The sequence below is a fragment of the Lolium rigidum genome, chromosome 5 (assembly GCF_022539505.1).
Source record: "Lolium rigidum isolate FL_2022 chromosome 5, APGP_CSIRO_Lrig_0.1, whole genome shotgun sequence".
Classification (NCBI taxonomy): Eukaryota; Viridiplantae; Streptophyta; class Magnoliopsida; order Poales; family Poaceae; genus Lolium; species Lolium rigidum.
In genome coordinates this window covers 96,922,795-96,943,831 of record NC_061512.1, presented here as the reverse complement: position 1 = coordinate 96,943,831, position 21,037 = coordinate 96,922,795, and the positions used below count along the sequence as shown (strand labels likewise).

Genomic DNA, 21,037 nt, shown 5'->3' with positions numbered 1-21,037 from the left:
AAATGAAAACTAGATGATGTCGAAACACAAACCCTAGACAACCTACTAGAAATAAGAAAAAGATACGCAAAAACAACTACGAAAAGCAACTAAAACTCGAAATTAGTGCAATCTAAGGCTATGGCAAACCCTAACCCTAATTTGTTTTTGGCTTTTTTTGGATAGAAAACACTCACAACTCAACTATGGGGTGCATTGTGGATGGCTTACCGAGGAATCACAGAAATATGATACCAAGATGATAAGGGGTTGCCCGATCTTCTCAGTAAGCGACGGGGGTGGTGATGAACACAGGATGAACACAGCGGAGATACACGATGATGAAGTGGATGATAACTTGTATGACGCTGACGAGTCTCTCGATCGATCGCTGTTGCTAATGCAACATCTCTCAACCCTGCAAGATATTCGCAACTCCACACACTTGCGCACTTAACCGCCGACCACGAAGCGGTAAGTTGCAACCGTCTAATTCCCAATGGAACAATAGATCACACAAGACTTTCAGTAGCAAGACACCAAATCGATGCGGATTGGTGTAGAGATTCGATAGAGTTGCAAAGCAATCAACTATGAACTAGGGTTTATCTTAAACGTGATCTAAACCTAATTTGGGGGCGTCCTGGGAACTTATATAGGGTTTAGGACGACCAGGAGTCGAGAAAATACATTAAAAACCGACCCAGATCGGGATCTGGTCGAGACTGACTCGAACACGGCTGGCTTGGGGGCCAGTTGACCGGGCCAGGGATCGGGAAGGCCGGTTTGAACCGGGCCTAGCACCGGGTGGTGACCGGAATAGGGGTCCAGAGCCCCTGGATGGTGCCCAGTGTGCACCGGTCCAGGGTCCGGTCGGCGCCGGTTTGACCCGACGTGGCATCCAACTGAACCGAACGTGGGACCGGCCCGTCCGGTGTGGCGGCCGGTCAGACCGGGCGTGGCGCCAGCCTGGATATTGTCTTCTTCCCTCGCGCATGCCTCCCTCTCGTCCCTCGCGCGTCCTTGAGATGTCTTCTTGTCCAGCTTCACGTCCAGCTGCTCCTCTTCTCCTCGTGCGATGCTTGCTCCATCTTCATACCTGATCATACACAAGTAAAAGGACTTAGGCAGTATAAAGTTCTCATCGATCAAAGTATCACTTAGGAACAAGTTCACCTGTTGTTTGAGTAGCTTTGCACGAGCTCTTGTCATTGGTCCAATCCTAACTTTATTGGACTTGAGCTTCACAGCAGCATCGTCTTCATCTTGTAATGACGGAGGTAGTAGTTCGGTTGGGATGTCCTCATCACCAAATGTCTACTCTACAACATTCTTACAACTCTCTTGTTGTGTAGCAAAGTAAAAAATAAAACTTCTAACCTACATGATTGGGGATTATCTTCACAAATGTCATCTATTCTGGATAGGTGTCATCGGCTAGGTAGTATCCTTTGATGTATTGATAGTCACTGATCTCATAGTTGCACTCCGGAGCTTGGCCTTCAACAAGTCTCGTGAATTCCGAAAAGCGTTGTAGCACGTTTATGCCTCATTGTGGTAGCAATGACGACTATCGGTGGCGGGTCACAAACGGTGACTAGATTAGCAACAAATTGGCATGTGTGGTTGTTGGGACTCCTAGCGAACGACTGATGGTGAAACAGGCGGTGGTAGGGACACGATTATATAGCCTACCACAATAGTATGATAATTTTTAAAAAATAGGCAGCCAACGATAAAAAAACATTGATATTATGCACATACAAAATATTGTGTTATATTATTTTCATAACACCATGCTGATCATTTTTTAATTATTATATATTTGTGTTATACCATTTAAAAATATCATATAATTATGTTATATGGTATATAAATTTAGTCTCACGTGTAAGATATGTTGTTAAGAGCGATAAAACATCTATTTATGCCACCTGCAGTTAGGGTCCGCTGCAAAATATGTTTTGACTCTTGAGAATAGCAACAATTTTGGCAAAGCAACGAGATTTTTTAGCACCAGAAGTTAGGATTCGCTGCATAAATATGTTTTAATTCTCGTGAATAGCAACGATTTTGGCAAAGTAGCCAGACATTTTGCCAGAATAGTGACCATTTTGTGAAAGCTGGTTGTTTTGGCAAGACTGTGAAACGAAGTAGTGGACATCATGCTTTTCTGGATAGTAATACTCCTCTGGCACTAAGGGTTTGTTTGATTCAAAGGAATTGTGTAGGATTTTGGGAGGATTTGGACCATAGGAATTTTTTCTCCAAAAGTTGTTTGATTCACAGGATCGCAATCCTTTAAAATTTCTACAGAAGATTAGTTTGCACTATGTTTTAAAATTTCCTTCACTCCAACCTCCTTTTACAATTCTTTTGGTTTTCCTATGCAATAGTTTCTATTTCGATGCTCGTGGATTTAAAATCATGTAATTTCCTAATCCTGTAAGATTATAAAGGACATGCCATTACAATCATATGTTTTTTTTTCTATTTCTATGTTCTAAAAATGTTGCGAATCAAACAAACCTACTTATTATAAGTTTAGAGAATTTAGACATATTTTAGACTATATTTTACCTAAATCTAGGACCAGTATTTACTACTAGTATTTAGAGCAGTAGGGAGTAGTAAACTTCACTAGCAAAGCTCACGGCCTGTTTATTTAAACGAAAAGCAGATCGGTTAATTAGTGTGATATCCGTGAGATCAAGCGGCAGCGGCACAAGAAGAGATTACCAGCACAAGGTCACAAGAAAACCTTTTGCCGCTTAAGCCGGGGTGAGGAGGGCAATGATGGAATGCCGTTGCCCGCTAAAGCTGCAACGGCAGCTTTGCTTCCCGCTTTTTCTGTAGACTTATTGATCAGCACGCCACGAAAGCATACGCTTGGCGCACCCCGCGTCCCGCACCCCGATGCCACATCACACTGGTGCTTGATTTATCGACGTGATTTGCCCAAAAGCAAAAGGTAATTCAGCAAAAAAGGTGCTGCAGTGACGTGACTGTGGATAGGATGCTGCTACTACAATTCGAATTGTCAAGCTTCACGTCGTTAAGGACATTCAAAATCCGAACTGATATAAAAGATTAGTATAATCCACTTATACACTTCAATTTTTTTTTAGAATCACAGTATAAATTTAGACGCTTACATGCACGCGTATACACTCACCTCTATGAACGCACACACGTACACCCTACCCCTATGAGCATCTCCACTTATACACTTCAATACTTTAACCTACATGTGACTGAAAGATAAGTCAACACATGTAAAGATTCAGAGAGAGGGGCTCAAAAGAACTTATATGTGGACCTATGATTCAGAGGTATGGATCACAAGGTCTATACTAAACACCGAGGGGCAATGAGTTGCAAGCTCTAGCCAATGTAACTAAAAAACCAATCTAATGAAAAAAGACTAATATACTTCAACACTCTCCCTCGGGTGAGGTTCCCTCTAAACATGGACCCGAAAGTGGGCTACAATACTTATTTATTTATATCGTTAGCCGGATTTTAAACTCAATATATTTTGGTTCTGATACCATGTAGAACCGTACGCTCTAACCAATGCAAACAAAAAATCGATCTAATGGAAGAGACAAGTACAATACATTTGTACACTTCATCACAAATGTCCATACTTCAGGTTTGTGTCTCTATGTACTTTATTTTGAGGTATAAATAATAGTTTTGTTAATTCTTGGTTGACTTGTAGACTGTAAAATTGTATCGTGATTTGTGCTAGCAATGAGTTTTACAACCGAGATTTTTCAGTTGCACATTAGGCTGCAACTCAGAAAATGCTTCCTCGGGTAGTTAGATTGGTTTGTGATTCGTGATAGTCCTAAGTTGTAACTAAGATTCGATAAGTTATCCAATCAAGTGAGAATTAATTCATCCCTTTAAATAATTTTGACAAGCATCTATTTTGAGGTTTTAGTTTGACCATCAATTTGGCCAACAGAAACGTGTCCTATGTGCCAGAAATAATATATCATTGAAATTTGTAGTATTAAAAAATCACAATGGTAATCTTTATGACAAGTAACTCATAGATTATCAGTCAAATTGTTGATACAAAATTAATCATTAATAGAAGAGGAAGGATTTGTTACTCTCCGAGGTAAGTGCAGAACAAATTATTCACTGTTTAAACAACGGCAAATCGGCACCATAATATGGGAAAAAGTCTAAAATGAACCTTCAACTTGTAGAAGAAACATAAATCGAACCCTAAACTCCCGATCCCGGGAATTGGCACTCTGAACTTTGCAATCCCGATCTATTTTGGACCCTAGAGCTGTTTGGCACACTAGGATACTATAATCCCGGCCGGGAAAATATGCTACTCCCACTGACAATTGAGGCCCACGTGTCATATCCATCCTCTTCCAAAATTTCAATTCCTAAAATTCCATGTCGCTCGCCTGAGCCTTCATGGCTGTGCGCCGTTGCGCGGGATGGCCGCCCTTCCTTGATCTCGCCGGATCCGGGGTGCTACATCCTCACGGCTTCCTGCGTCGGCCGGTAGCTCCCCCACACCCCTACATCGAAGGAAAGCATCGGCGCGCCGATGACCAGCGCCATCCCTGGACTGCCTCCTCCGTCCGGCCTCCCATGTATGCCAGGCTTGATTCGAGTACGAGCCCGCGAGGGCTCAAGGCACCCATCGCCAATACTCCATGCGGCCAGCCTAGGAATTCACCGCCGCCGGTGACCTGAAGCTGCCGACGCCACCGCCCTGGACTTCCACTTGCGCCCGTGCCACGGCATCTCCAGCAGCGGCAGCCCTCCACATAACAACATGCCCAAGCATCTCCACTAGTGCTAGTTCGCCGGCTGCAGGGGCATGGTGGTTCACTTCCACGAACGCCAATTTGCCGGTTGTTGGAACTCGAGCACCCTGCTTTTATTTTTCTTATTTACTGTTAACAATACCGGTGGGCCCAGTCAACAATCCGGGCTTTGACCAATGCCAAGTCAGCGAATTCGGACTCAACCTACTGGAAGGTTTAAATTAGACCGGGATTGCAAAGTTCAGAGTGTCAATTCCCGGGATTGAGAGTTCATGGTTCGATTTATCTTTCATCTACAAGTTAAAGGTTTGTTTTGGACTTTTTTCTCATAATCTCACACATTGGTGGGAACTTGGCGATGCAACCTGTAGCAATAGCAAATACCACCACATAAACTCCCCACACAGCTCACACACCTACATAATATGCTCACTCCTCCCAGACGCCAACCCAAAAGCCAAGAGCCACAGCGACCGCGACCGCGCCCAATGCCGACGACGAGCACGTCGCCGGCGGCGGCGCACCGACGCCGGAGCCGCCGCCGCCCACCTCCCCCGCGCCAGCCTTGGTGCTGCTCCTTCGGCCTCGATCCCCTCTCCTCCACCTGCCGGAGCCCCGTCCCCGCGCCGCCGCGAGCCAAGCCGCCCGCCACCGCCCCGCTCTCCCGCCGCATACGCTCCCCCGGCCGCGTCTCCCCAATCGACGAACCGTACACCGACGCCGCCTCGGCGTGCCCTTCCGCGCGGCTGTCGTCTGTCAGCGAGTACCCGCTGCCTCCCCTGCCCCCGCCGCCCCCGCCGCCGGCGCCGGAGAGGCCAAAGGGCACTCTGCGGCTCAGGCTGGTGGCCAAGGGATTAATCCTGGAGGTGGACGAGGTCGAGAGGGTTCGTACAGAGAGTAAGGTGGTCGACAGAGTTCTCCGGGGAGGAGGTGGCGGCAGCTGCGGCGAGGTGGCGGTGGAAGGAAAGGTGGAGGTGTGGGCGGTCAGGGAGGTTGTGGAGATGATGCTGCAAGAAGACGAAGAGGTCAACGCGATGAGGCGCCTCGCGCGCGGCGGCGTGGAGCGGGCCATTAGCCTGCTGGAGGTGAGCTCTCTGATGCCATTAACGCGTCTGGTAGTTGATTGTCCATCAAGTGCCCATACTTATCATAACTCTTCTGGTAATTGATTGTTAGTTATTTCTTTTCATGATCGAGCAGTTGACTATTAGTTATATCTTGTCCATGAACTTGGAGTACCCAATCTTAGGATGGATTTAAGCATTGATTCGTGCGATAACTTTGCACCTGTACTCTTGATTGTAGTTATACTAGCTTATGAAATGCTTGACCGCGTCGCAACTAAATTGGTAGGATAGACAGTGCTGGTTCCGACTCTTCCGTGTGCTTGTCTACCTCGTGGTTGGGAGTCGGACTTTCGCTGTTATACGACAGTAGTTCGAATCCTGCACTTTTTGTGGCATCTATCAAGGATCAAAGTGATGTATCTGCTGCTCATAGATGTGTTAGTGCAATCATAGTCTTGCAGCACCAATCATGCTGCTCAAGTGCTCTTGATGTATTTTGGAGATACATCCATAACTCCATATGATCTTCAAGGGGGCTAATAAATGCACAACATTCGCGAACATAGACTAAAATTACTCTAAGGTCTAGTTTCGTACGTAGAAATACATGTTACTCATTAGCGTTACTGCTTCCGAATTCTTTTTTACCTTGCTCTCAACATGTTCTTATTTATGCCTGAATGAATTTCTCAGGTATCCTTCGCACTTATATTTGACAGAGGAGTTAACATGTGTCTAAAATATCTCGAGGCTGTCCCATGGAGTGAACCAGAAGAGGAGAAAATTAAGAGCTTGCTTTCTCAGCATTCCTCCAATGAAGCAGCTTCACGAGATTTGCTAGCAAGGTTACAGCCACAAAACTCCACCTCATCTTCAGAGCTGGTATTTGAACTCATAGAGTGCATCACAAAGGGGACCAACAATAATGCTCGCAAGGAGCTACGAACTCTTGTCGATAGTATCTTATCCAGGACTCCCATCCACGTTAAGCGTGATAAAGAGCTGGACAAGACAAGTGTTTACCGTATTTGCCATTCTTGCCTGAACTGTCTGGTGGAATTATTTGAAGAAGCCTCTGACCTGAGCCCTACTGACCAAACAACCATTTCTGTTGGAAAAGGACCACTTGAGAGAATATACAAGCAAGTTGAGGACCTCAACTGGCTGTTACAGATTCTAATAAACAGGCAAATGGGAGAGGAATTTGTCGATTTATGGGCCAACCAGAAGACCCTTGCTACTATGCACAAACGGGTGTCACCAATGGTACGCTACGAGCTCAGCCGTATCTCTGCCACAATTTTTATTGCCATGGGGAGTGGGAAGCTTCACTGTACCGGGGAGAAAAGGCTCGGCATGTTTCAGGCCTGGTTTGGACCAATGCTGGTAGATTTCGGTTGGCTGAGGAGGTGTCCCAAGGGTCTCAACATGACGACGCTGGAGGAAGGAATTGGGCAGTCGCTATTGACACTCGCATTGATGCAGCAGCAGGCATTGTTCATGGATTGGTTTGAGGCTTTTGGTCGACAAGGACGTGAATGTCCAAACCTTATGAGTTCCTTCCAGATCTGGTGGCGACGATCTTTCGTGAGACCACTAGTTAGTAGCTGAGTGGGGTCTACTTTGTTTGTGCAATACACCGCATAGGGAGTAAATCTTTCATCATCTATAGAAATCGCCTAAGTTTCATGCACGCTTACCGTTTGTGTTCGATATTTTGATAACGTTGGTATATATGTATGTATAGCTCATGAGAGAGATTCCAGTTGAAGCCTCTGCTGGGATGTAACAAAAACATATTCTTTGTATGTTTCATATTCAATGTAAGGTATCTGCTGCGGTTTGTTAGGAAAGTTGGTCCATGTAGTCATGTTTATTCTTCATGGAATGAGTGCTGTTGGTACAAGTTCATTAATAAACCTTAAGGGTGTTTAAAGCTTGTGGTCCACTTGTGTGAGAATTCTTAAACATGAATATAAAGGAGAATTGGAGCTTGCTGTCTTGTAATAATGTCTTCATGATGTGTTGTGCATTGTATGACCGAAATGTTTGTACTCGTCTCTATGTACCTTGTTAATGTTTGTTTTATCTGCTTGGCTTTGGCTGTTCTCTCGACCATCGTCAAACAAGGTGTTACGTTACCATGTACCTGATCTTCGTGTTTTGCTTTCACTTCTGAATACTGTGGCATGAACAAATAATTTGAGACAGGGTGCAAGTTAGACAACGCTCAAGTGCATGCCAGGCAAAAGTGGTTTGCAAAAACAGAAAATCACATACACGTCTTTAGTTGCATACTATTACTGTTAAATCAATGTGCATCTGGTAGAAGTTATATGTACTTTTAATTCCCCCAGCCTGGTTTTTTATAGCCTTGTTCATGCATCAGATGCTTAATTACGCATAAATGGAGTTAATTGGATGGCATAAAGCATTTCATACACTGGGAATTCTTTAAGGTTTTGGCCAGGTCGCTGCCATAAGGAGCCATTCAGTTCCAGTGGGTGAGGTTGTCAGTACACTGAAGTTAGTTATATGTATTTGTTAGAATGTCAGGGTCATAAGGAAGAAACCAAGAGTCCAACCACTCCTGACATGGTCTCTTGGCGGCATTTGTTGCTACTAATGTGGCCACCGAGATTCTTACTCTCTGAAATCTGACCTCAGAGTTGATCCTATGAAGAATACTTTGACTGTGATGTCTGAGGGTGCAGATGTCTGGGTGTTTGAGGTGGCAAACTATACGTGGATCTACTGTTGGTTTTTTATGCACTGTAACAGGTGTAAGCTAGATCCTGGATAGCATCGTTCTCAGCCTGCCCCGTCGTCTGTTGTGATAGCTTACGATCTGCTTTCAGTTACAAACCAAAACAACTAACCACTACTAGTATCAGGAGTTTGATAAATTGCTGCTGATTGCATAGTTTACAGGGTCAAAGGTGGCATTCTGCCACCTCTGCGGGTTGGTGATTTGCTCCACTTCACATGCTTCCATGCTGTAGTGTATGTTACTTCCCACTTAGCGGCCTAAAATGACCAACATGTTATGATTACTAAGTTAGTTGCAAGCAGCATAATCATAGATTTCTTTTACTTGGAGAAATTGCAATCAAAATTATTTTGATGATACGTTCAGAAACTGCAAAGATGATTTGTGCGTATTTGCTTTTATTTGTACCCTGCTCATCATGTATAAGCTACAACAATTGGACAATTGGTTGGTACTCCCCGTTTATACATACATCAGGGTTCGCCAGGATTACAGTGGATGATTCTCCTTCATCATGGGGTTGTGGGTGTGTCAATATGTAAGGAGCAGGATCATATGGTTCATCCCAGGCTACTTTTGTACTGCCTACTGCACGATCACAACCATTTGTATTGAAAACAAAAGTCAGAAGTAGGGAATAAAAAGGGTTATGTGCCCATAAAACAATCAAGGAGGGTAGACTGCAAATCTGCAATCGTACTAGGAGAGTCCTACTGTCTTGGATGCTGTAGATGGTGAAGTTATACGCTCAGGGCTATGATGAACCTTTTCATTGCTTCAAAGTACAGCGACGAAAATTAACAGGCATTCTTGGGCCTTTGGGACAATGAAATTAAAATGGTGCACAGAAGAAATTTTGGGAAATATCCTTGGTTTACACCTAGGTAACAAAGCTGCGCAAAGCATGTTTTGTCGATTTAAGCCATGTAATATGTTAAGCAGAATGGGAATCACAACAAAACAGCAGATCTCCATTACAAAATGAGCTACTCGCATAGTAGACCATCCAACTAAGTCAAGTTCATTCAAAAACTAAGCCGAAAAGCCGAAAACTGCTATTGTTCTCTCCAGAGGATAGAGAGTCCCTCGACTGCAGCCTGAAAATTGGTTAGTAAATGACAGTATAAGCAAAGGCGAGATTTGGTAACAGTATAAATGATGATACAGCGAGAACAAAATAACATAGGGAACAAAAATAACCACACTTACAAAAATGTATAAGCAAATTGCAGTTCTTCACGCTTAGCTAAAAAGGAACATGAGCCATACCTCTGACAAATTCACAATTCACAGGATTACATCTAGGAACATGAGCCATACCTCTGACAAATTCACAGGATTACATCTTGATGTTGAAGTACTCAGGGTCAAAATGGTGCAGCCTTACATAACCATCCTCACCACCGCTCGAAAAGCTAAAGACATTGCATGGAAGGAACACAGGTATTAAAGTTGGAACTCATAAGAGAATTAAAGAATGGAAGTTCAAAGATGTAGCTTAGAATCATATTCTCGCAAGCATTTGGTATCAATAAATTATGCATCGCAAAATAAAATAAAAATCAAACAAGATAGGTAGCTCCCATAAATTTCTTTTACAACAACAAATTCAGAATAGTGTATATAACCAAAATGTATTTTGTTGAATTCACTGAGCTGCCAAAACCATCAGAAGCATGAAGAATCAAAAGGTACAATCAAAACAGAATGTCCATTGATAGCCATAGCAGGTTAGATTTTTTAAAACAAAATTCTGAGGAACATCTAGCTCTCATATACAAACTTTGAGCTCTTTTACGGTGATTGGCACGGAACTTTGGTTCCGTCTAATTGAATCTCGGTTCCGTCTAATCTATTTTTTCGTGACCGTTGATTAAATCAATGATAAATTTCCTGTAAGTACTATGATGCTACACCAATTCTGAACGGACGTTTTTGAGTTTTGAGTCAATTCATCTAATCACAGAATTAAATAAAAATGAAGATCCCATAGATACATCAACTATGTTCGTCCTGCTCCTCCCACAAGCACGCGCTGCCACCACCTCGCAGCCGCCGCCGACGCCGCCGCCCCGCAGCCGCAGTCTACGCCGCCGCTGATAGCGCCACCCCTCCCCCCGTCGCTGCCCCGGCCCCGGCCTCTCCGTCGCAGCCTCGAGGCGCCGCCGCCCGTCCCCCGTCGCGGGGACTCACGGCCTCGGCCTCTCCGTAGCAGCCGCGAGCCGCCGCCCCCTCCCTTGTCGCGGGGCCCCATCTTGTCCGTCGCAGCCGCGAGCCGCCGCCGTCGCTGGGATCGCCGGCATCATCCAACTCCTACCTGACGAGCGCCGCCCGAGATCACGGCGGACGCGCCTTCTGCCTCCTCATCCATGTCGCCTCCTTCAATCGCTTTTGTGGCCGTCGGTAAACTTCAATTTATTATTCTGATTATCGTAGTATATAATCAGGTAAGCACTAGTTCTACATACAATATCCGAGGGACCACGATTTCCATGTTGGATTCATGATCACCAGGAGTGAAGCACCAGGATACCATAAATACGTCGATTAAAATTCACAGTTGTTAGGAACCTGGACTTTCTTTTGTTGCTAACGCACAACATATCCTTTAAGTTCAGATATTTGATTTGAAATGCAGCAGGAGTAAGTATCAGTACTGATTCTACTATGTATGTGCAGTATTCCAGGAACATGACGATGTCTCTGCTCGATTGTAGACGATCCAAGATGAAATGGTCAGTGCCATGTGTGAAGATAGGAGGTTGGGCTGCTATGAACATAGCAGGTATGGTCCGTGCTATCAATCAGGCATCTATCGTTTTGTATTTGTAATCACACAGAACCTTATGAACTTTCTGTCAATCTAACTTTGCTTGTGCTGATCTGCAGGTGGCTAAAAATGGCGCACATAACAGCCTCCAGCTTTGGTTATGGAGATGGTGAAGGGCTTGAGAGGTTTAGAAAGCAGAGGATGCATTGAGAAGACATCTTATTAGCACATGGATTTGTAAATTTCACTTGTGGTAGTGGCCTGATGTTATGTGCATACATCTCTTGGGGTCTAAATAAATACATCCATCTTGGGGCCTGATGTTATGTGCATACATCTCTTGGATTCTTTGTTTTGTTTTTGCTTATTCCATACTGCTGTTGGATTCTCTTTCTTCCTTGTTATATGTAGACATATATACACAACTTGATTAGCCCCTGTCCATTGTGCTAATGTATAACAAAATTGCAATCAGCTCAAGTAAAGAGCATCTTATATAAATTGCAATGAGCTCAAGTGAAGAGCATCTTGATTAGATAAATAAATGTTTCATAGAATGACAAAAAAAATGATTCAAAACTCAATATGCCAGTTTATCAAGAACCACATTTTCTCGGTTTTGGATCACATGCCAAGCTGAATTAAATGTGACTAAGCAGATAGTTTGTCCTTTCTCGCGCTCCCGTTGCTCCTTTTGGTCCATCTCCTCGCGCTCCTGTTGCACCTTTTTGTCCATCTCATCATGGACTATCTTCAACTCAGGGAACATGTTTTCACATTTCGCTTTATCCTCTGTTCCACGGCATCACGTTATTTTTTCATCTTCCCGTCCATCTCATCGCGCTCCTGCTCTACCTTCTTGTCCATCTAACAAAACGCCCAGCAAGTATAAAAGCTGCTACCCTTCTGATACACTGTGGATGCAATATCTGCCAACAATTCAACCCAACAATTACAAACAGAAGCAAAAGCAGAAATCATGAAGCTTCTCTACATGTATGAATTGTTATTCAGATCAACTTATAAGATAGGAGCATGCCTGTGTAAACAACTAAACAGCACATTGGGAAAGTAAAAGGGCAGTGCAGGGGAGGATTCCTGAGAATTCATACCAGAGTAGCAGCAGACATGACAACCATTAGCCACCATTAACAAAACTAATGGAGCTCGACATGCACATTCTGCGTAAGGTAAGTTACTTGAGATAGAAATTAATCGACGACTTAAAGTTGCAGATTATAAGCATGATGTTAAAACAATAGATAATGTATAGTGAAAATGACATAGTAATTGACGTGCTACTTTTTTGCAGAAAAGCATCAAGTGGCAATCTAAAAACAACATAGTTTTGGCAAACTTTTTTTTATAGACTTACAGAAGCAGGAAAGTTGCACCTTAGACAGCAATATAACAAAATACACTAATAACCGAAAGCTACAAAAAAAAAAAGTCCATGCCTTAGTTAAGAACAAAAAGGAAAACATGCTAGAGAGCATGCACACAAAATGAAGACAGGGAGCTCATGTTCTTCCTTTGGTGAAAATTTGTTGATAAAGAGAACCGATGGGTCTTTATACTTCTCCAAATGGGCAGGTTGCAGCAAGCAATAGAAGTTACTTGCAATGAAAAATCAAGATCAGTTCAGAAGTAACCAACAATATGTCGAACTATAAAAAGATAAAAATGAAGCACAGATAATCATGAATCAATCAATAAGCTTTCTATTTATCTGTGTGTTGCAAACAAGAGATATTTGTGCTCAGAACGGCAATGTTTGAATGCTTATAAACTGCAAGGCCCACAGCAGCTCTGGTTACAGTTTGTGATTGTAATAGTTCTCTTGTACAGAATATGTACTGCATACAGCACCTTCTGTTTGAATACTTATAAACTACAGGCCTTCTGTACAACACGAAGTACATATTCTGTTAATAGTTCAGACACATTCTGCATGTAGTCAATAAGCATTCTATGAATCAGTCCATAAGCCTATGATGCAATAGTGCACTACAGGCCTACAGCAGCTCAGAACGGCAGTAGCTCTATTGCAAGATTGTTTAGACAAAAACTAAAGCATCGATGCGTATATATGTTCAACCATTTAGAACTATAATTTCCCCTCTTTTATTTTTTAAAATAAACATTAAGCACTCACTGCAACATTCAGATTAGTTAGCAGACCAATTGCAAGGCGTGTACTTGGAAGATCGCATGCTTGCACCTAGTTTCAGCACGAACAAGACTAGCGAAACATGAAGGAGGGAGAACGTACAAGTACTTACCAAGAAGTTGCGCCGCCGCCGCCCGCTCCTTCCTCGCCTAGCTCCGGCGGCCAACAATCACTCAGGTCCCCGCCGCCGAACAACCCCGTACCCACCGAGATTCAAATCAAACGCCGCCGCCGCTCCTCCCCTCGCCGGCCACATCCCCTCCGTCGCTGCCCGTGCTGGCCACAACACCGTCAGGTCGGGTCCCCTCTTGGGCCGGGCTCCGCCGCAGCAGTTCCCGTCTGCGCTTGCCCGCAGCCAACAGCAGCGCCACTAGCTCACACCTACTTGGCCCCTGCCGCCCTACCGCTCACCACAAGAACAACATGGAGATCGCCGGGGAGAGACCACCCTGATCTGAGAGAGGGGAAGAGGATGAATGGCGAGAGATGAGAGAGACGTTTCAGGGAGAGAGATTTGCTCGTTGCTTTAAGATGTGTGCAGATGTCAATTGATTGTTGCTTTAAGATTCGTGCAGTCTCGTTCCATCCTTTGGCCGCTTAAAAGGGCGCTCGTCTTTTATAATATTCGTAAAATATATTGATGGTTCCGGTCCTACAAATTTTGGTTCCGGTCCCATATTTTTGGTTCCGTTAGTTTGGTTCCGTCTATTTACCTCCATCAGATCTAGGTGAATGGACGGTTATTAAAAATGTCAACCACTATAAAACTTGTAACAAACTTTTCATCAAAATAAAGTCAGTGTAGCGTATATTGCCAATGTAATTGGCTCTAATCACCGAGCAACATACTAATAATGAACATGGAAAAAGGATTTAACAAGATAAAATGTGAAAAGAGAGACACCAGGACATGAAGGAGGCAACATCAAGATAGGGAGGATATGCTAAGACTCAAGACGGAAGATAATAAAATGGTGATTGAGGATTACTTCATATGTAGCTCCCATATACATTTTTTCATCAAAATATGGTCAGTATAGCGTGTATTGCCAATATAATTGGCTCTAATCACTGAGCAACATACTAATAGTAAACATGGGGAAAAAAGATTTAACAAAATAGTAGGTGAAAAGAGAAGAGACCAGAAGGAGACAACATCAAGATAGGGAGGATAGGTTAAGACTGAAGATGGAAAACAAAAAAAACAGTGATTGAGGATTACTTCATATGTAGCTCTCATACTCAACTTTTCATCAAAATAATGTCAGTATAGCATATATTGCCAATCTAATTGGCTCTAATCATTGAGGTAGGAAAACTATAACAGAAGAGAAAACGATTCAACAAGACAAAAGGTAGGAAGAAAGCGCATTTAAATATGTCAAGCAAACAAAATAAACAGGAGGTGAGAGAAATGAAGACTTGACCCACAAGATAAGCAAATGTGAAATATTAAATGGGGTTACACTAATTACATATCAGGATCTGCTCTTATAACGTTTGATGGCGTCCTAAAGACTCAGAATAGCGTATATCGCCATGAATCTACATAGCTTAATCATTGAGCAGATTAACATAATAAATGAGAAACAGAGGCACACCATGAACTCAAAGTGCAGTGGCAAATGTAAACATGACAAAACAGATATTGGAATAAGTACTTACCTCCGCCCATCAGGATTAAATGCCAATGCGTTGATTGGTCCAAAATGTCCTTTAACACCACCAATTTCTTCTTGTAAAATCTGAATAGCAGAGACATGTTACAGTCACAATATAATAAGCATACAGAAAGTAACTCCCCACGGAGAGTTAAGAGGCATAGTTCACCTTGTGGAAAAATTTAGCCTCAAATTTTCCCGCGGGGCGGTCTGTCATAGTCACACTCATAGCATCTTGACCACCTCCAATAACCACCTGACAGCACAAGAAAAAATATAATAATGTTAGAACAGTCAAATACAAATGAGTTGACTAAACAGAATGTACAGCATTCTGTCGCAGTTGTGCCACCTAGTTCAGCATCATGCATGCATTGGATAAGCATTAAAAACAACATATAACTCAGATGCTGACAACCTGAGCAGTTAAAAATATTTACACTAGTGTCAATATTATTACATATTTGAGAGAACCAACGGCACTAAGTAACAAAGAATCAGCCTTAACCCATGGACAAATAAAAATGCACAGTACATGACATGAAGCTATCTTTGCAGTACCAGCTGCATGACCATTCGCGCGTCTAAGAAGAAAAAAGTTTTGGGGCAATAACATATATAGAAAAAATCTTTGATAAACTTTGCCTTGTTAAATGACAGCAAGAATCAAAGGTTGGAGGAAGTAGATGGGCAAGACAAGAACATATACAGACATAGAATCTTATCCAACTTCAAGAATAAATCAAAGGACTGATTGCCAAGTGCACACTTTGGAATAAATCCATTCATTCCCAGCCTCATAATTGTGCACAGAAACATATGTTTTTAGATTATAAGAGATCAATAATCCAAGACAGAACATATGCTTATATAGAGAATGCACACACAAAGTAATGAACCAGCATAGAAAAGAAAAAGGACAGATATACATGATCAAGGATTGGAGATATGTCGAGAGCATTAACCGGTCGCTCAGTGACGTATGTCTTTATCAGGGTTAGTGTCCTTGCATCCCATAGCTAGCCACATAAGAGATGTCAGAAAATCCATGTAATAAGAATGAAGTATGAACATGTTATTAGGACAGCAATTTCGTCACCTTAGCAGATTTATCCAAGGAGCCTGTAAGGAAATGAGACCAATCTGAGGACTTTGACAGTGAACTAATTGCTTTCTGATGTCCCTCCTCCTTGTCTGACTCCTTCAGCAGTTTTCCAGTCTAAAGACCAAGAGAAAATAGAACGTAAATTAATTGGCATAAAAATTTGAGAAAAGATCATGCCTATATTGACTGAATTAAACAACTGGCATGCAGAACAGAGAGGTAAAATGGCTACATCCATAATGATAACTAAATAGGAGCAACCCACTAAGGGTAATTCTCTCGACGTGCAAGGCATCCAACTGAGCAACATGCCACACCAGAAATTTCTATTTCGTTTCTTTTTTTCGTTCCAGTTCCGTTCGAGTATGGTTTCCGTTCCAGTTCCTGTATTCTTTCCGTTTGGGCCATTTAGTTTTCTAACGCTAGACAAAGCCTCCATGCAGCCTACTAATTCAGGCAGCATGCAGCCCGTTGCTTCATTACGGACCAATCAATGAACCAACCCACTACTGTTTTCCTTTTCCAATTACATCTTGATACTGCATCCACCGAACAGCCCTACGCCAGCAACTCACATGGAACTCCTTCCCTTCTTACGCTATTGAAGTTCCCATCCTCCAGATGCAGCATTCAAGGTCGTGCAAAATGTTTAGTAGCACACTCCTGACTGCAGATCTTCATGGTTCTTCAGAAGTTTAGACCTACATTAATCTCCAAAGGACCAGTAACATGGCCCATCTTGCTGCTCCTCATCGGCGCATCAATCTGCCTTCTTTGTGTGAAGGGAGCTGTCGTTATTGCGCAGATGCAGCGGCTGTTCAAACAAGTGCTGCTGGAGGCACCTACCATGTTTTTCGCAATTGATAGGTTGTGTCTGAACCTAGCTATCCGCTCCTCCCTCGTGAATTAAATTCTGTATCCCCTCTCTCATTTATTAGATCCTATGTAGCCTGAAATTTAACTGATTCATATAGTATGCAATCCCAATCCTCCAGTGCTATGTCAACCCCAATCCTCCAAAGTCTTCTATTTATTCATATCCGTTTACACTTTCATTATTCTACCCCAGTTGCAGGGGCTTTTAAAGCAAAAAAAAAAAAATAAGGCGATGTTCTCTTCACTAGTACTAATACATATGTTGCTCCGAAAAGAAGCAAAATCCTTGTACGTCCTCAGGACGTGTTTGTTTCGTGGTTTGTAGACAGGTATTGGATTACAACGCAACCTGATGCGGTGATGCCATAAAACCTGGTTGGTTTGGTCAGGCTGTAATCAAGTAGCTTCAATCCGTTTCCGCCCACATTCCACCGGAAACGAATCATAACCTGAGGAATCATCTACCAGCGGCCCTTCCACCTCCGATCCCCTCCGCCCCCGAGATCTCCTCCATCGAGGTGCAGCCCCAGCTCTCATGTCCGTGATGGCCTCCGATATCTCCCCCGGCATCCTCCAGTTCACGAGCAGCGCCCCTGCGCAAGGGTCAGCAGTGTGGTATGAGGAGATGCCATGGCCACGGATCCCCATTATCTGCCTGCGCAAGGGCTTTGGGAGGGAAAGTGCAGCTGGGTGTGCGGGGCGAGGGGCCAGCTCCGGTCGGGGGTGACGGCGGTGTCCGGGTAAGAGAGCTGGGGAAGAGGAGACGGTGGCGGCCGGCGGCGGCGCGGAGGGTGGCAATTTTGACAAAAATAACCCTTGACACTAACCCTCTGCCCGAACTATTTTACTGCGCTAACCTTTATCTGTGGCGCCTTTCGGAGCGGTGCCACATATATCTGTGTGGCGTTCATATGAACAACTGTCACACATCCAAGCCGACGTGGCGTGGTCGACGCTGCGCACCGTTGACTAGCTGACGTGGCACCGTGTGGCACCGTTTCCATGGGCGCCACATTTTGAATGTGTGGCGCCGGCTCGGAAGGAGCGGCGCCACACATCCACTTATGTGTGGCGGCTCGAGCCGCCCCAGTCTGACCAAACCTCACTCCCCACCCAAATCTTTTTCCTCCTCCTCCGACCAGCCACCCTGCCTCTCTCCCCCACCCAAATCTCTCTCAAATCTTCGTGGATTTCGTTGGATCTATCTGTGGAGTTCGTTCCCAACCCGTTTCTTAAGGTAATCTCCTTCGTTCCCCTTCTTTTCATCCAATGAATTGATGGATTTGGTTGGATCTAGATGTGAAACTCTAACTTGATTTGGCAAGTGAAGTCAATTTTTTTGGAATCTTAGGGTTTGTTGAAGTAGGACAAGTGTTAGGGGTAGGTTGTATGGGTAGAAACCCTAGGTTGATTTATTTTGACTATGGCTAACTATTGAGCACATGTATGTATGTATGTATGTGTTGTTCACATTATGCTAGGGATGGAAAGAATTTTTCATATTCATCATGTGGACAAGGATACTTTCTCGAAGGGAAACCTAGAGCCCAAGCTTTGCGAAATTCCGCAACGGTGAGCTAGCATTTTCATCTTTAAGGTTGTTATCCTAAACAATCTCGCACTCCTCAGCATGCTTTTTTTATCTCGGACCGCTATGGCAAACATATCGTAAACAATTTGAGCGAGCACATGCCAATATGGATGATGAACTAGCTAATGAGAGAGTATATTACCACAAAGTTCAGGGAGGAAGCAATAGAAGTCGATCTCCCTCCTCGAACAAGCCTGTTGTACTGGCTCTGCGCAACTTCATCGAACATGATGGGCTCGTACAACATTTGTTCCTTGTACGCGCGGTTCACTAACTCGATACGCCTGATATCCAGAAACCAACGGAGATAGTTGTTGAAAGCAATATCGTTATACTCTGTAACCTCGACATGTCCGCCATTCCATACCACGGCGAAACAATGCTCGAACGTTGTCACATGATTCCTGTGATGGTCAGGCCGATTCTGGATCTTCCTCTGTTGCTTCCTATCAAGCCTGCAAGACATTGGAGAACATGTTCGTACAGTGAATTGAATAGAACAATGGACAAAGTAAGCTTCTCGAAATCAATCGACAAGTTTACCTATGGAGCGCACGGTCCATGTCTTGCCAGCCAGGTGGGCATTCCTGAAACAACCCAAACTGTCTCATCACTCGATGCACCATGTGGTATTCAACCGCCCACATGCATATGAGTGGGCACCGCATACGCCAGAAACTCGCCTCCTCCAAGCACTTGGGGTTGAGGTCTCCCATCGCCGTACCAAAATGGTCCCTTCTACCATATGGCTCCCAATCCACCTACAGCATAGAAATATTTCAAACATTACAACATGGAAGTGGAATTTGAGAAAAGGAGATAGAAAAAGAGTGATGGCTTCACAAAGGTTACATGCTCAGAGGTAAGAGTGTCCAACTCCTGAGTGTACTTCTTGTACATGACAGCTGGATCGTTCGTCATCTTCGAGACATTGTCCCACTGGTAAGCCCAAGTGGGCTCCCGATTAAGGTTCTCGGAATGAAGCCATGGCCTCTTATTGTAAACCACGGGCCGCCCAACTGGTAGGCGTTCTCAGCTCCATACGGAAAGTAGGAGCATGCATCCACCAATACCCATAGTACCAGTCCTGCGGCAAGCATCGTCCAACTGCGTACATACTATATTTTGTTAGTACTTTGTCTAGCATAATACTATACAAGAATAGTAAAGATAGCAAATCATTATCTGATGGTACAGGTAGGCAAGAGTCGTTGTTCCCCAACTCCACTTGTGCTCCAAGACTGTCAGTGCCTTGAGCCAACACCACTATCAGCAAAGAGAGTCATGGAAATGACATACCACAAATACAATCGGGTGTACGTCCTGACAATGTCTATCGGACTTCTTTGGCGGCTCTAGCGGGAGCTCTATCGGACTTCTTTGGTGGCTCCGGAGGGGCCATGTCAATAAACCCCTACATCTGCTCGCGCCATCCATCGGAAGCTGTGTTCATACACAGTGGCTCGCTCTGAATAGGAAGACCAAGGATCATGGAAACATCCTGAAGAGTAGGGGTCATCTCGCCGGCCCTCAAGTGGAAGGTGTGCGTCTCCAGCCTCCACTGGTCGACAAGCGCGGTGATTGCCGCGGCGTTCATGTTCAGCGGCCCCCGGCTTACAAGCAAGATGAATGGGAGAAGACCGGTAGGCTCGATGTGCTCCGTGTACCGCTCGTCATACGGCATGTCACGCATTCTACCGTGGTAACGGAGCTTCAAGGGCTCAAGAACCTACAAGCACATACATACATATAATATTATGCCATATCCAATGGAATAAAATAAGTGGTGCTAACAAAAAAATATTAGTACCTTCCCTAGGTCCGCCATATGATAGGCCCGGTGTTTCCTGTCATAGTAATCATCTAGGAGCAACACCATCCTACATTTTTCACAAATACACACAATAAGAACTACCGTACTATCACCATACATGTTCTAAATTTGGGTTTTCCTAACAAATATGAGCCATCCCTAAGCACACACTAGGCATATGTAAGACAATAGAATGCATTTCCTAAGCATACATACCTAGGGTTTCAACACATACATGTAAAATTTCATATCCAGAGTTCCAGCAAATACATGAGGCTATGGATTTCAACACATACACTACAATAGATTCCAACAACCAAAATTTCATATCTAGATTCCATGTTTAAATCGAATTAAATCCGAGCAAATCACTAGTAGAAAAAGCCTCATCAGTGGCGCACCAAAAATGGATTATGTGGCACATGGGAGG

The 21,037-nt window shown here is 43.9% G+C and overlaps 1 protein-coding gene, 1 long non-coding RNA gene, 4 other non-coding genes and 1 pseudogene across 6 annotated transcripts; 2 read left to right on the top strand and 5 right to left on the bottom strand.

The window, feature by feature from the left end:
* The first annotated feature begins 4,425 nt into the window (after window positions 1–4,425).
* On the top strand, window positions 4,426–7,853 carry LOC124656194 (BTB/POZ domain-containing protein At2g13690-like). The gene is made up of 3 exons (XM_047194983.1): window positions 4,426–4,607; window positions 5,398–5,869; window positions 6,545–7,853. Exons 1-3 carry the CDS (start codon window positions 4,426–4,428, stop codon window positions 7,460–7,462), a joined length of 1,572 nt encoding a protein of 523 aa, XP_047050939.1. The 3' UTR covers window positions 7,463–7,853.
* A 2,345-nt stretch (window positions 7,854–10,198) lies between these two features.
* LOC124658508 lies at window positions 10,199–10,279 on the bottom strand. Its single transcript, XR_006989240.1, has one exon. It is a non-coding gene; the product is annotated as a small nucleolar RNA U54 (small nucleolar RNA).
* A 751-nt stretch (window positions 10,280–11,030) lies between these two features.
* On the top strand, window positions 11,031–11,781 carry LOC124651082. The gene is made up of 2 exons (XR_006987271.1): window positions 11,031–11,406; window positions 11,511–11,781. It is a non-coding gene; the product is annotated as an uncharacterized LOC124651082 (long non-coding RNA).
* Window positions 11,782–14,318: 2,537 nt separating this feature from the next.
* On the bottom strand, window positions 14,319–14,404 carry LOC124658512 (annotated as a pseudogene).
* A 155-nt stretch (window positions 14,405–14,559) lies between these two features.
* Window positions 14,560–14,639, bottom strand: LOC124658501. Its single transcript, XR_006989233.1, has one exon. It is a non-coding gene; the product is annotated as a small nucleolar RNA U54 (small nucleolar RNA).
* A 153-nt stretch (window positions 14,640–14,792) lies between these two features.
* LOC124658506 lies at window positions 14,793–14,872 on the bottom strand. The gene has a single exon (XR_006989238.1). It is a non-coding gene; the product is annotated as a small nucleolar RNA U54 (small nucleolar RNA).
* Window positions 14,873–15,047: 175 nt separating this feature from the next.
* Window positions 15,048–15,129, bottom strand: LOC124658511. Its single transcript, XR_006989242.1, has one exon. It is a non-coding gene; the product is annotated as a small nucleolar RNA U54 (small nucleolar RNA).
* Between the last annotated feature and the right edge of the window lie 5,908 nt (window positions 15,130–21,037).

Bases quoted from the DNA above. Each gene is read 5' to 3' on its own strand.
- LOC124656194 (XM_047194983.1), top strand. From the start codon at position 4,426: ATGGCTGTGCGCCGTTGCGCGGGATGGCCGCCCTTCCTTGATCTCGCC. The intron at 4,608-5,397 runs GTATGCCAGGCT...CACCTGCCGGAG, and splicing joins TCCTCCGTCCGGCCTCCCAT to CCCCGTCCCCGCGCCGCCGC. The intron at 5,870-6,544 runs GTGAGCTCTCTG...TGAATTTCTCAG, and splicing joins GGGCCATTAGCCTGCTGGAG to GTATCCTTCGCACTTATATT.